Below are 11258 nucleotides of genomic sequence, written 5' to 3' on the forward strand. Positions count from 1 at the left end.
ACCTTTAACATGGCAAGGGGATCAACTTAAAATCAATCCTTAACGACAGATAATTTGGACCCGTGTTAGGGATTTTTAAGGAACTAAATTCTTGTACTTTACATTAACATTACCAAAACTACTGTTCGCCATGATATCTGGGTCTACAGTAAAAGCGAGGCAAGACAGTCTTTACTAATATCGATATTCTTATTTTTATGTGTATATATTTTATATACGTATACACACATATATTCTTTATTTAGTCAGTACAAGTACATGTTATTACAAAATAAATTAATGTCTATTTCATAATAGGCATTAGGCATTTAAAGAAAAAATATAATACCTGCATACTACATACAAACTTATTTATTAGGTACACACTTATAAATACACTGCTGGCAGGAAAGTATATTTTTATTTTTATTTTGTGATCTCGTTTCTGTTCTGTTTTTAAATATGGTAAGTTTAGTGGGGGAAGTATCGGTCTATGTTGCCTACGTTCCCTTGTTACATGTTCAAATAGGATTATATTTTTTCTTACAAACATTGCCATTTCAAAAACATATAAGCATGGAAGGGTAACCATACGTTGTTTTATGAAAAAAAAGTTTGCAACTCACTCTGTGTCGTAGGCTTATAATTACTGAGGCACTTTTTCTGTTCTACGAAGTATAAAAAAATGAGATTTATTTATATTTATGAGTGATTTCGACTGAACAGTAAATTAAGTGCAGTAAATCTAACAACATTAGTAATCCTTACAAGTTCATAAAAAACAAAAAAGGCTTCACGGTAGGTTCGATCATGAAATATGACCAGCCAATACACGACAGCCTCTCGAATCCACTGCCAATTGGCCTATATGTCCTTATTTTCTGTTTATCGAAATCGTGACTGGTATCGGCAAGTCCCACCCTCGTTTGCCCGCCCATAACGAAAAGGTTGATATTTTTTTATCGATATTAGATAGGATTCAATTGGGATTTGCGTTAGATCCCATCGCACATCAATTCCGATTTTGAGGAAAGAACGTACATATTGTGCACTCTGATCTGATGAAATCTGTTATTACTGAAGATTGGCTTAACCAAATCTGAATCTTGAATAAATATTTTTTGTGATTGAATTAATAAATTATTATTATTATAATAGAAAGCGATAAGACTCAAAGTATGGAAAAATGGAAAACTATGTACAAAATTACTTTCGTTGGGAAAGTGACTTAGTGTACACTTTTTTATTACAATTCTGGACGCTACTACTATGGCCGGTGTTCTGAAGAAAGGGCGGAAGCGCCTTTTCGAAAAAAAAAAGGGGAGCATGTTTAAAGATTTAACTACTGTTTTTAGATATATATGTCCTGTTTTAAAATTCAATTTTGGTTTTAATTAAATTTAGCGGGACGAAAATATTTTAAAACAGTTGTGAAATACTAAAACATACTCTCCTAACAATTTTTTCGAAATATATATTTAGATGTGGCCTTCAGTATGTTGCAGAGTGTCAGACTCGATGGTTCTATATATATATAATGTATATATAATGTTGTGGTATTTCAGTGCGCAGCGGGTCGCGCGGCGTGGCAGGAGGCGGCGGCGCTGTCGGTCGGCGGCGGCGGCGCCGGGGCCGGCGGCGCAGCGCGCAGGTGCTCTGTGCTCGGCGACCACCCGGGCGCACGCCGCGACCCCAACAACAAATGGCGGAGAAACAATCGAGTAAGCCTTATCCTGAGTAGACAACATAAATCGACAACAACCAGGAAATGCATCTCCAATAACTTGTTTATAAAAAGAACCGACTTTTGTGGAAAGACATATATTTGCCTAGTTTTATTGCAATTGGTTCCCGGAGAGTGCGCGAAACCGGATTCATCCCTTAGTTTGCCACCCTTAGAGGTGGAATATTTTCTTCAAATTTAAATGGGACCAATACTGAGGTACCCTCTTTCCAACAAAAAAAGTATCATCGAAATTGGTTCACAAAAAAATACAGTCCAATTGAAAACCTGCTCCTTTTTTTAAGGCGATTAAAATAGAAGGAAAACCTTATATATAAGGCTGTAATCGCATACACGTAGGTAAAAGACGCTGGTGCCACGTGGAATTAACCTTCAAACGCTTTCTACAACATGTATCAGTGGACATAACGTAATACAGAACCTGACCACGCTGTCTAAAGACAATAAGTAAGTAATCCACTATATTTTCCACTTCTTATCTTCAGGTACGAGACGCGTCATACGGTTCATCATCGGACTCCGACGGGGAGCCGGAAGGCACGTCTGGGGAGCCATGGGGCGTTGCACGGCTTCTGTATGCTGGACTCGGCACGCTTGCCGTCGGACTTGTTGTCTACTTCGTTGGCACCGGGGACAAGGTTTGTTTATTTGGTCCACAAACTCAATCTAAATTTTCCTAAACTTTTGAAATCTCCTTTAATCCATTACGTTCCACTGCCGGCTGTCCACACCCAGCAGTGGGATGTATAAAGGTTGATGTGGACCCGTGTTTCCTCTAAAGATAGCGAATTGCGGATTAATGAACACTTATGAATAATATGTACACAACGTACCATTGTTACTGACTCCATTATTTAAATTGACAAACCAGTTAACTAGGCACCATATTATGTCTACTACTCAAGTTTGAAATAGGTACCAATTGTTATTCTTAGTCGATACAATTGTTATTTTTCCATGTTTAAATTCTTTTTACCGACTACCTTATAGGTGGCGATCTGGTGTTGAACTTAGTAACAAATAAAATGTATTTTGTTAAATACTATTTAAAAAACGCCGTTGATTACCTGCAATAAATAAAATAACAAATGGTAACCATTTTCCGACGTGTATCTCCAATATCCAATATCTGTAAATAAAATAAAAATATCCTTTGCAGTCATTAGTAAACTAAATTGCACATGATTCAAAAGGGGGCCAATGTTTTCCCAACTATAAATTATTACTTCCCTTTATGTTTTGATAAAGTTATAACGTTGTTTAAGGCGTTTTGTTTTGGGGAGAAAGAATGTTGCCGATATTTTCGTTGTAGGGTTTCAAAACGCCAGCACTGCGGTTGGTGGGCCCGTCGCTGATTGTGGCTGGGTTGGCGTGCTGCCTGCTGCGAATCGCCTTCTGTATCTTCGCCAAACCCTGCTGCCGCCGCCGGACCAACTACAAGGAGAACAGAAGGTATTGCCTCTTTTAACCTACGTTAACGGTGTAATAATTGTGTCAACATTGACATTCTCTCACAAGTTCTCTCTTGTGAAAATATTTTCAGTTATTAGCCTACGGTAGGCACATGTCAATCACGCTTCGAGTTGTAGATACATACCATTCTAAAAAGTTTACAATCAAGCGTGCAACTTTATTATTCTTCAATAGTCACTGTTTTTACAGTTATGCTATGAAAGTCTTGTTAATACACAGATCCACCCACACACAAACACACACACATACATTCACACACAAAAATCACACGCCTCACTCATTCTCACGCTCACACACACACACACACACACACACATATGCACAAAAATGAAAACACTAACTTTTTAAATTACTCCCTATTGTACAAACTCACGTATTATGCGAAAAATAGAGCTAATTAAATAATTAAAGACCAGGCCTAAGATACAGGATTTTTCTAATTTAGGCTACTGTCTCTCACATACATTAACATGTAAATTCTGGCTGTAAATTGGTTTTTTTATCGATATTTGTGGGAGAAAATAAACAACTATTATTATAATTATACAATGTTTTGCTACCGCTCAATCTGTTAAACCTCAAAAGTTTGTATCGCAGACTGGATGGGTGTGGGGAGGGCGAGGAGATGCCGTTGGCTCGTGGTCCGAGGACAGGTCCTGCGCAGTGCTCGCCAGCACGTCGCCTGGACGCGTCGTCCTGCGACGTGTCAAGTCTCTCCAGTGGCGAGGAGGACGAGCGTTTAAGGCGGTACCGCACCGCCGCTCCACCACCTCCGCCTGCCTCGCATTCCGCACCTGCTCATCTGCAGCAGGTAAACTGAGCTAATTCGGATGAGTAAATTAACTCGATAATTCGGATGATCATCACCATGGTATTCTACCGACTTTTAAAAGGATTTATCAATTCCATCATCATCATTTATCAACCCACTTGCTCAAAAAAGATGTCAGTTTAAGCGAAGTACCCCTTTTCAGGGCGCAGTCCAACAAATCGCGGTGCAAGAGAAAGCAGAGCCAGCCGCTGTATCTGCACAGCCCACGGCAATGTCCTCGGGTGTGGCGCGCACGCGACCGCCGCCCCGCAACGTCTCCTTCGCCGGGCCCGACGGTGAACTGGTGCTAAGTCCGGCGCAGCTGCGCTCCTAACCAAGCAATAAGCGTTCTCGCAATACCCCTTCTTTGAACTCATGACCATGCTACTCGCGGAGTGATCGGATCTGTTAAAGGTTTGTTATAAATAAAAAAAACACATTTTCATAATTAGGTTCAGATGGTTCAGTCGCAAGAAGCGTAAAATGCAGGTTATACAGCTCGTTGTAATACATAGCTGGAATATCAATTTTGTTCTTTTTATAGACATATAGAAGTTGTTCTTTAGTGACTCAAGTGTGGATGCGTTTGCTCCGCGAGTGATATTTCGTGTCGCTCTCAGGACAATGTGACTCTAGGCGTATCGCTTTGGATATCAATGATGTGATATCGTGGACTTTCCGTTAGGTAAGTACTTAATCTTCGACTAAGCGACGACGAATTGATAATTTGCACGTTTGATATTATCGCAAGCTCCTTTCGTATCTAATTTTAAATCTACTTTGCTAATACCAATCGATTCAAACCATTTTACTTTAACTGATTCCGCGACCAAAGTGAGCTGGTGTTGGCCCCATTGAGATCTTAGCGGTGCTTGGAGAACTTTACATTGTATTTATCTATGGCCTTTAAACAAATATTTAGGTCTACGAAAGTGCTACGCACTGCAGGTGTATCTACGTTTTATACGAAATACAAATTTGCGTATCATAATTGAAGTTCTCCTAGAACTTTGGAAAAATCTCACAAAAAATGTGCTATCGAACTGGGGGCCCGCAACAGCGCCCTTTGATGTAGTCTACTCATTTACACGTTCAATCTAACTATGTAGCGTTAATGAATGTGCTAGATAGTTCCATCCATCCTAAGCCAACTGTTGCCGACACGCAGCGAAGTCTGGGTCTTGCCATTTCGAAAGTTTGCAAGCGTTATTGCTACGCAAAAGACCAATCATATATATACATAATTAAATACGGCGTCCGCGGCAACGTGACCGCCATGTCCATGTTACATTTTAATTTATTGAAACTCGAATAAAGACCACACCTCGTTCGCGTTCGGAACTAAATAGTGAATATAAATTAAACATAATTGTGTTAAAACTGCCTATTACTAGACGCGAATTTATAATTAAATATAAAATTCATTAAATAGAGTTATAACTGACAATAATGATTGTTAACTGATGTATAGAGTGTTACGGCGTATGTGAGTTTATTTTGTTTTGATTATGTCCAACAAATGCGCGTATATCAAGTGCCAAGGTAAATAGCTCGAAATGTCATTACTGAGTACTCCAAATGTCGGAAAACTCTCCAAAGTAATACATAAATGTATCAGCTACAACAGTAGTTCGCCAGAATTCTTTTTGTTTGTATTGGCACTTGACCTACATATAACACCAATGATATATAACTATAGTTAGCTAATTACATAAAGGTTGGTGTATAGCGAGTGATACTGTCTAACAGTCATGTTTTTATGTGTAAGTAACTACGGTAAACTTAATACATTATGTGTGTTACGCGTGCATTGTATATGGCACAATATAGTAAATACTGTTTATAAATATACTATATATTTTAGAAATATTTGCACCTTTAGTAGTGAAATATTTAAATGTATATCTGCAGATTTAGCTAGAATATATTTATGAAGAAAACACTTTGAAAAAAATGCAAAGTGTTTTAAAACTATCGAAATTAAGTTTCTATAAGACTAACAGAAAAAAATATGTACCTATTGTAAAAGTTTTTGATTAATTTTTTGTCAATTATACCTTTGTAATCAGATTAAAGTACGTAGTTATTTTGGATTATTTAAATCTAAGAATGGTCAATTACTTATTGATTATTTTTGAGATAAGATGACATTTCGCTTCGTTTTCCTTCACATCTGTATTATCTATACGTATATCTAATTACATTTTAAAGTCTAGATCTAATCACCCTATTAAAGATGCTAAAATTTTAGATCTCTATCATGTATGCGCAGCTATATTTACCGTTACGTAATGTTCTGTTTCAATCTTGCCGCGCATGTCTGGAGGAGATTTAATATTGTTGATGTGGTCCGTAGCGCTAAATTAATAACTTGCGAGCCTATAGTTTCATTGAAAAACCATAAATATAGTCAAAGATTTCAAAACAGAAAAAGAGTGTCCTGGTCGAAACGTGGAGATAATAGGTAGGTATTTACAGACCTACCTATTATCTCCACGTTTCGACCAGGGGATCGATTCAGAACCGTACGATAACTCAGTTGTCGACCAATTCGATTTGATATCGTACGATTTCTTTACATTTTTATTCACAACACCCGAATCGAACGTCAAACTGTCGTAATCGAAACCAAACCGAAATGACGTCACACCCGTACGATTTCTTGAACATCTCGACCGGCAAAGTCTTCAAACGTTATTCAGAACACGGTTATCGAATGAAAGTTATCGAACGTCCTATTGTTTACAAAGCAAGAATGTAACATGGAATTTTAAATAAAGTCTGGATTTTGTTCAATTTTATTAAGTATTATCATGCAAGACTAATACATTCCTATATTTTAGGCCTTTACAACCTTAAAATGTATATAAAAGGTTTTTTATTTTTCTTATAATCTATTTCGCCGACTAACTCCGTAAACGCTATTGGAAATCAATATGGTATCCGAATACGAATCGAACGTTTGACTCGAATGTACTGAATAGCTCGGAAAGCGCCCTTCGATTCGAGAATGGTATCGAACGACTCGGTTAAAGTATGGAAAAGTTCTGAATCAGGGCCCAGGTTGCATTGGCCGTGGTCACGAACTGACTCTAACGGCGCCTTCAAATTAGACGTTTGAAGAAGTGCTTCAGTAACTTTAGCTCACGAATTGTGACTGGAAGTGGCGCGCGCGTATCATGATAGTGACGTGACAGCACTTCTTAATATTGTATGAAAGTTATTAGCGGCGCGGGTGCAGCCCCTCTGCGGCGCCACTGCAGTGCTTCATAAGCGTCTAATTTGAAGGCGCCCTAAAATTTTTTAATCTCGTTTATTCCCATTTTGAAATGTTAGTACAATGCAACGTGAAAGTTTAAAAGTAATAATAAGTTATTACTTTTAAACTAAGTTTAGTAAGCTAATGGATCATTAAACGCATTCTTGTGCAACGTGTTGACCTTCATAAATACATGAATATCACAGTAAACGCAGAACAGAAAAATAATTAATAGATACTTACAATGAAGCTATGGGCATGTAGCTAACACATTTAAATATAAAAAAATCGATTTTTAAGATTTAAATGTTGTTTTACAAACTATAAACAGCAGAATAAAACCTAATAGACGTAAATAAATAGATGTTTAAGAAAAATAATGAGCTTCGTTTAGACTAACTGGGCTTGTGTAACGAATTGATGTGAACTACGAAGTAATAGACATCGCATCTCCATACCCCACTTCTTTTCTCGGTCTTCTATGTCTTAATTCTCATATCATGTTCCAGAACGACTTCTTTTAAAAAATGTATTTCAAGTTTTAAATTGTTATTTTAAATTAAAAAATATACATAAACCTATCATTTTAACACCCTAATCGTGCAAACATTTTATCTCTACCGTCAAAACCTCGTACCTTTTAAAAAAAATATGTGTGTATAGATTTTAAAGGAAATTCTATACTCTATATTAATTATTATTTATCCACATAAAAGTGAATTAACGGAAAATACAGGTAGGCGTTTAAAAATTATATTTTTGGACTATTTAATTTAATAGCGAGGTGTTCACTTTGACGTCTTTTTGCCGATACGATTATAAAAGCGCACATACTGGATACAGGGTTCATAGGTTTATTTTTTATCTATCTGCAGGCGAATTTATATTTTCGACTCTTCATGTAATTTATTACATACCAACAACAATGTTTACACTTTGGCGAGTACACCGCGCTGCATCTTAACATAGATGCTTAGAAAATTTGTCTGCTCGTATACCCAATTAATAAATAGTAAATTAAAATCGACAATTGTCTAACATGCATTTAAACAAATTTTCTTAGGGCGCCTTCAAAAAACGCTTATAGAAGCGATGGAGTGGCGCCACTATGGTACTGGAGCCGCTAATTTTCATACAATATTTAGAAGCGCACCCGCTGCGTCTCAGGCGCGCCACTCACGCGTCACTTTTGCAAACTAGACATTGTATGAAAATTTGTATTGGAGCGTCTGCCGCGCCACAGCTTCTACAAGCGTCTAATATAAAGGCGCCTTCAAAGTGGCTCATATTATGTTTTTGTTTTAAAAAGTAATTGTTACAACTGAAACAATGTCCATGTCATAAAAAAACTTATTTCGAAAATGGCGCTTTTTATAGAATCAACGAATTTATGGATTCAAATATAAATGAATGTTCATCTTAAAAAATCAAGACGATAAGTACTCTGTATTATTATGTATACCTGTATTATTTAAGTATCCATTTGTTTTAATTTGACTTACTTAGGCAATATAAGGTAGTTGTCTTGGTGAATAAATATTTGAATTGAAAAAAAAAAACATAATTCCGTGTTATTATAAAACAATAGAGAATAATAATGTAAATATGAAACGCTGCAGTATATAAATTAATAATTTGAAATATTTAAGTTATATTATGTAACTAAGAGAATACAATGCACCAATATTACGTTCCTTTAGCATTTGTATATACGAGAGTAGTAAAATAAATACATAATAAATTTTATTTATGAGAGGCTGTGTACGCTCAATGTAGTAAAAGGATATTGTTTAAATCAAATTTAAAATTAAATATGCAATAACTAAATATCTTTATTAATTGATTTAGCAATAAATAGTATGTATATTGCATTACTGTATGAATACATCTATGTATATTTACAACTATGTGTTCAGTTAAAACCATGTATTTATCATTTACTCTGTACGACAAGGTTAATAAATTAATATGTAACCCAATTGTAAATGACAAACTTCAATGAACTGAATCTATATGTACGTATGTTAATATTCTTATCTCGATGTTAAATTATATCGCCTGTTGCAGGGTTTCTCAAAGTTAGGTACGCGAACCCCTAGGGGTTCACCAGTTGGACGTAGGGGATTCGTTACAAGATTTACGTTATAGCGACTAACTGGTTAACTCGCACGTCTGACATGTGTATGCATACATGAAGACGACTCCAACCTCTCCAACTCTCACGGAAAGCGGTAAATTACCATTAGCTCTTCGTGATGACTTACCTATGTGAGAATGGGTTTTTACACGTGATCATGATAAAAACGAAATACAGAAATCAACTTGTTTCTGGATCAGAATTAATATTGAAATTGATCAAATTTGTTCCTAAAATCGACTCAATTTGCTTTTTTTTATAACATCAAGTGACGGTACGAACAAGTCGTGCGTCTGATGGCAAGCCACACGCTTGTTCATAACAGTTACAGTGCCACTCAAAGCCTTAAATTGCAAAGATCTGAGGGGCACTACCACTGCGCCCTTGTCAACTTGTCATGTCACTTGTCAACTTATGTCTCAGGGTGTCCGGTACAGTGGCACTGCCCCTGAGATCTTTGTTATTTAAAGCTCTGAATGGCACTGCAACTATCATGGACACGCGTGTCACTTACCGACTTGTTCGTCCCGTCACTTAGTATAACAATAATAAAAAGAAAGAAAACTTCAAAAAAGTCACAAACTTTTTGTGACTGTGAAAACAGTCAAATAAATTTTATTTAATTAAATAAAACTTTAACCGTATTTTCTTCAATAGCTGTTTTTAAAGGGGTTCGCAGTCGTCTAAGAAGTTTGATACGCAGGACTAATTTTGAGAAACCCTGGTCTATTGAATATATATGGCGCTCAGTTTCAAACTAAGTCCTACTGTTCTTTTGTTCCCCGCTTTGCTAACAAAAGTAAAACATAATTTTGTTTATTAGCCTTGTACAATTCTGCGTTTTGATTGTGATTTATGTGCTTCCAATAAGCTTGCATGTGCAGCTTCATGTGTCCTTTGAAGTGCTTGCCTACAAGGTTTAGTTTCGCTAGATTTGTTTAAAGTACAGGTTAATCGGCCTAAATGACTGCGTTTTGGTTTTACATAAGTGGTCTTGATGTGCATGCAATAAAAGTGCATGGAAAGTTCAAAACAATTATTTAGGCAAGGGAAGGGGCAAAATTAATTTACTAAAACAATTTATAGTTATGCTATTATAGCAAAACACACTTTCTCAATGCCCACGTCGTGGTATAACCGAAACGCATCATTATAAAAATTTAATAATTTACATATTACTTTTAGAACAGTTAGCATAAAAATTAGAGCAGTGATTGAAAGTAAGATCGAATAATATGATATAAAATAATATTAAGTTTGTTTAGATATAGAAATTTTAAATACTTATATTTTATTTAAATATTTGTTGTTATATATTTCAACACAAGGTTTTTAACACGTTTTGACTTTTCTGACCTCCCTAAATCTTTTGAAAGCATAATTTCATTTAAAATGTCTACGTAACATTCAGTCTTCACTACCTAATTTGTATTAAACTTGGGATGACTCCTTTAACCGGTGCAAATGGTTGTCCACGTGTGGATATCGCGTCGATCGTAATAATGGTAGGTACCTACTGTCGGCAAAGTTGAAGCCTTCCTGCCCCCAAAATGTCGATGATACGCGAATGCAGTTTTGAAATAATCGAGTCGATGGCAGATACATGTTAAGTATATTTTAAAATTTTCCTTCACAACTTTGTCTGCCTAAGCTACGGTTACGCCCATTGTCGATTAAAGCTGAGTGGAGAATTCCAAAATTGAGATGTCACAAAAACGAAATACCATTGGTTTGCTAAGAGAAAGGTCTTCTGGGTCGCGCCTGAGACCCACTATCATTATTATGTAAATATTAAGAAACATTTTTGGCTGCTGGAACACACTCCTTTTCGCTCCACTATAATGGACAATGTACT

General features: G+C 36.3%; 1 protein-coding gene across 2 annotated transcripts in view; it reads left to right on the forward strand.

Moving 5' to 3' along the window:
- Positions 1-5543, forward strand: part of LOC113233742 — a 61390-nt gene extending 55847 nt beyond the window's left edge. For both annotated transcript variants that reach the window (XM_026468930.1, XM_026468931.1), the window contains 5 exons: positions 1545-1700; positions 2209-2361; positions 3036-3175; positions 3794-4007; positions 4171-5543. In XM_026468930.1, the coding sequence (XP_026324715.1) occupies positions 1545-1700; positions 2209-2361; positions 3036-3175; positions 3794-4007; positions 4171-4307 (800 nt within the window). In that variant the 3' untranslated portion in view covers positions 4308-5543. The remainder of the gene's footprint in view (positions 1-1544; positions 1701-2208; positions 2362-3035; positions 3176-3793; positions 4008-4170) is intronic.
- The last annotated feature ends 5715 nt before the right edge of the window (positions 5544-11258 follow it).

This window comes from Hyposmocoma kahamanoa, unplaced genomic scaffold (assembly GCF_003589595.1).
Source record: "Hyposmocoma kahamanoa isolate Upper Pololo Valley unplaced genomic scaffold, ASM358959v1 80, whole genome shotgun sequence".
Classification (NCBI taxonomy): domain Eukaryota; kingdom Metazoa; phylum Arthropoda; class Insecta; order Lepidoptera; family Cosmopterigidae; genus Hyposmocoma; species Hyposmocoma kahamanoa.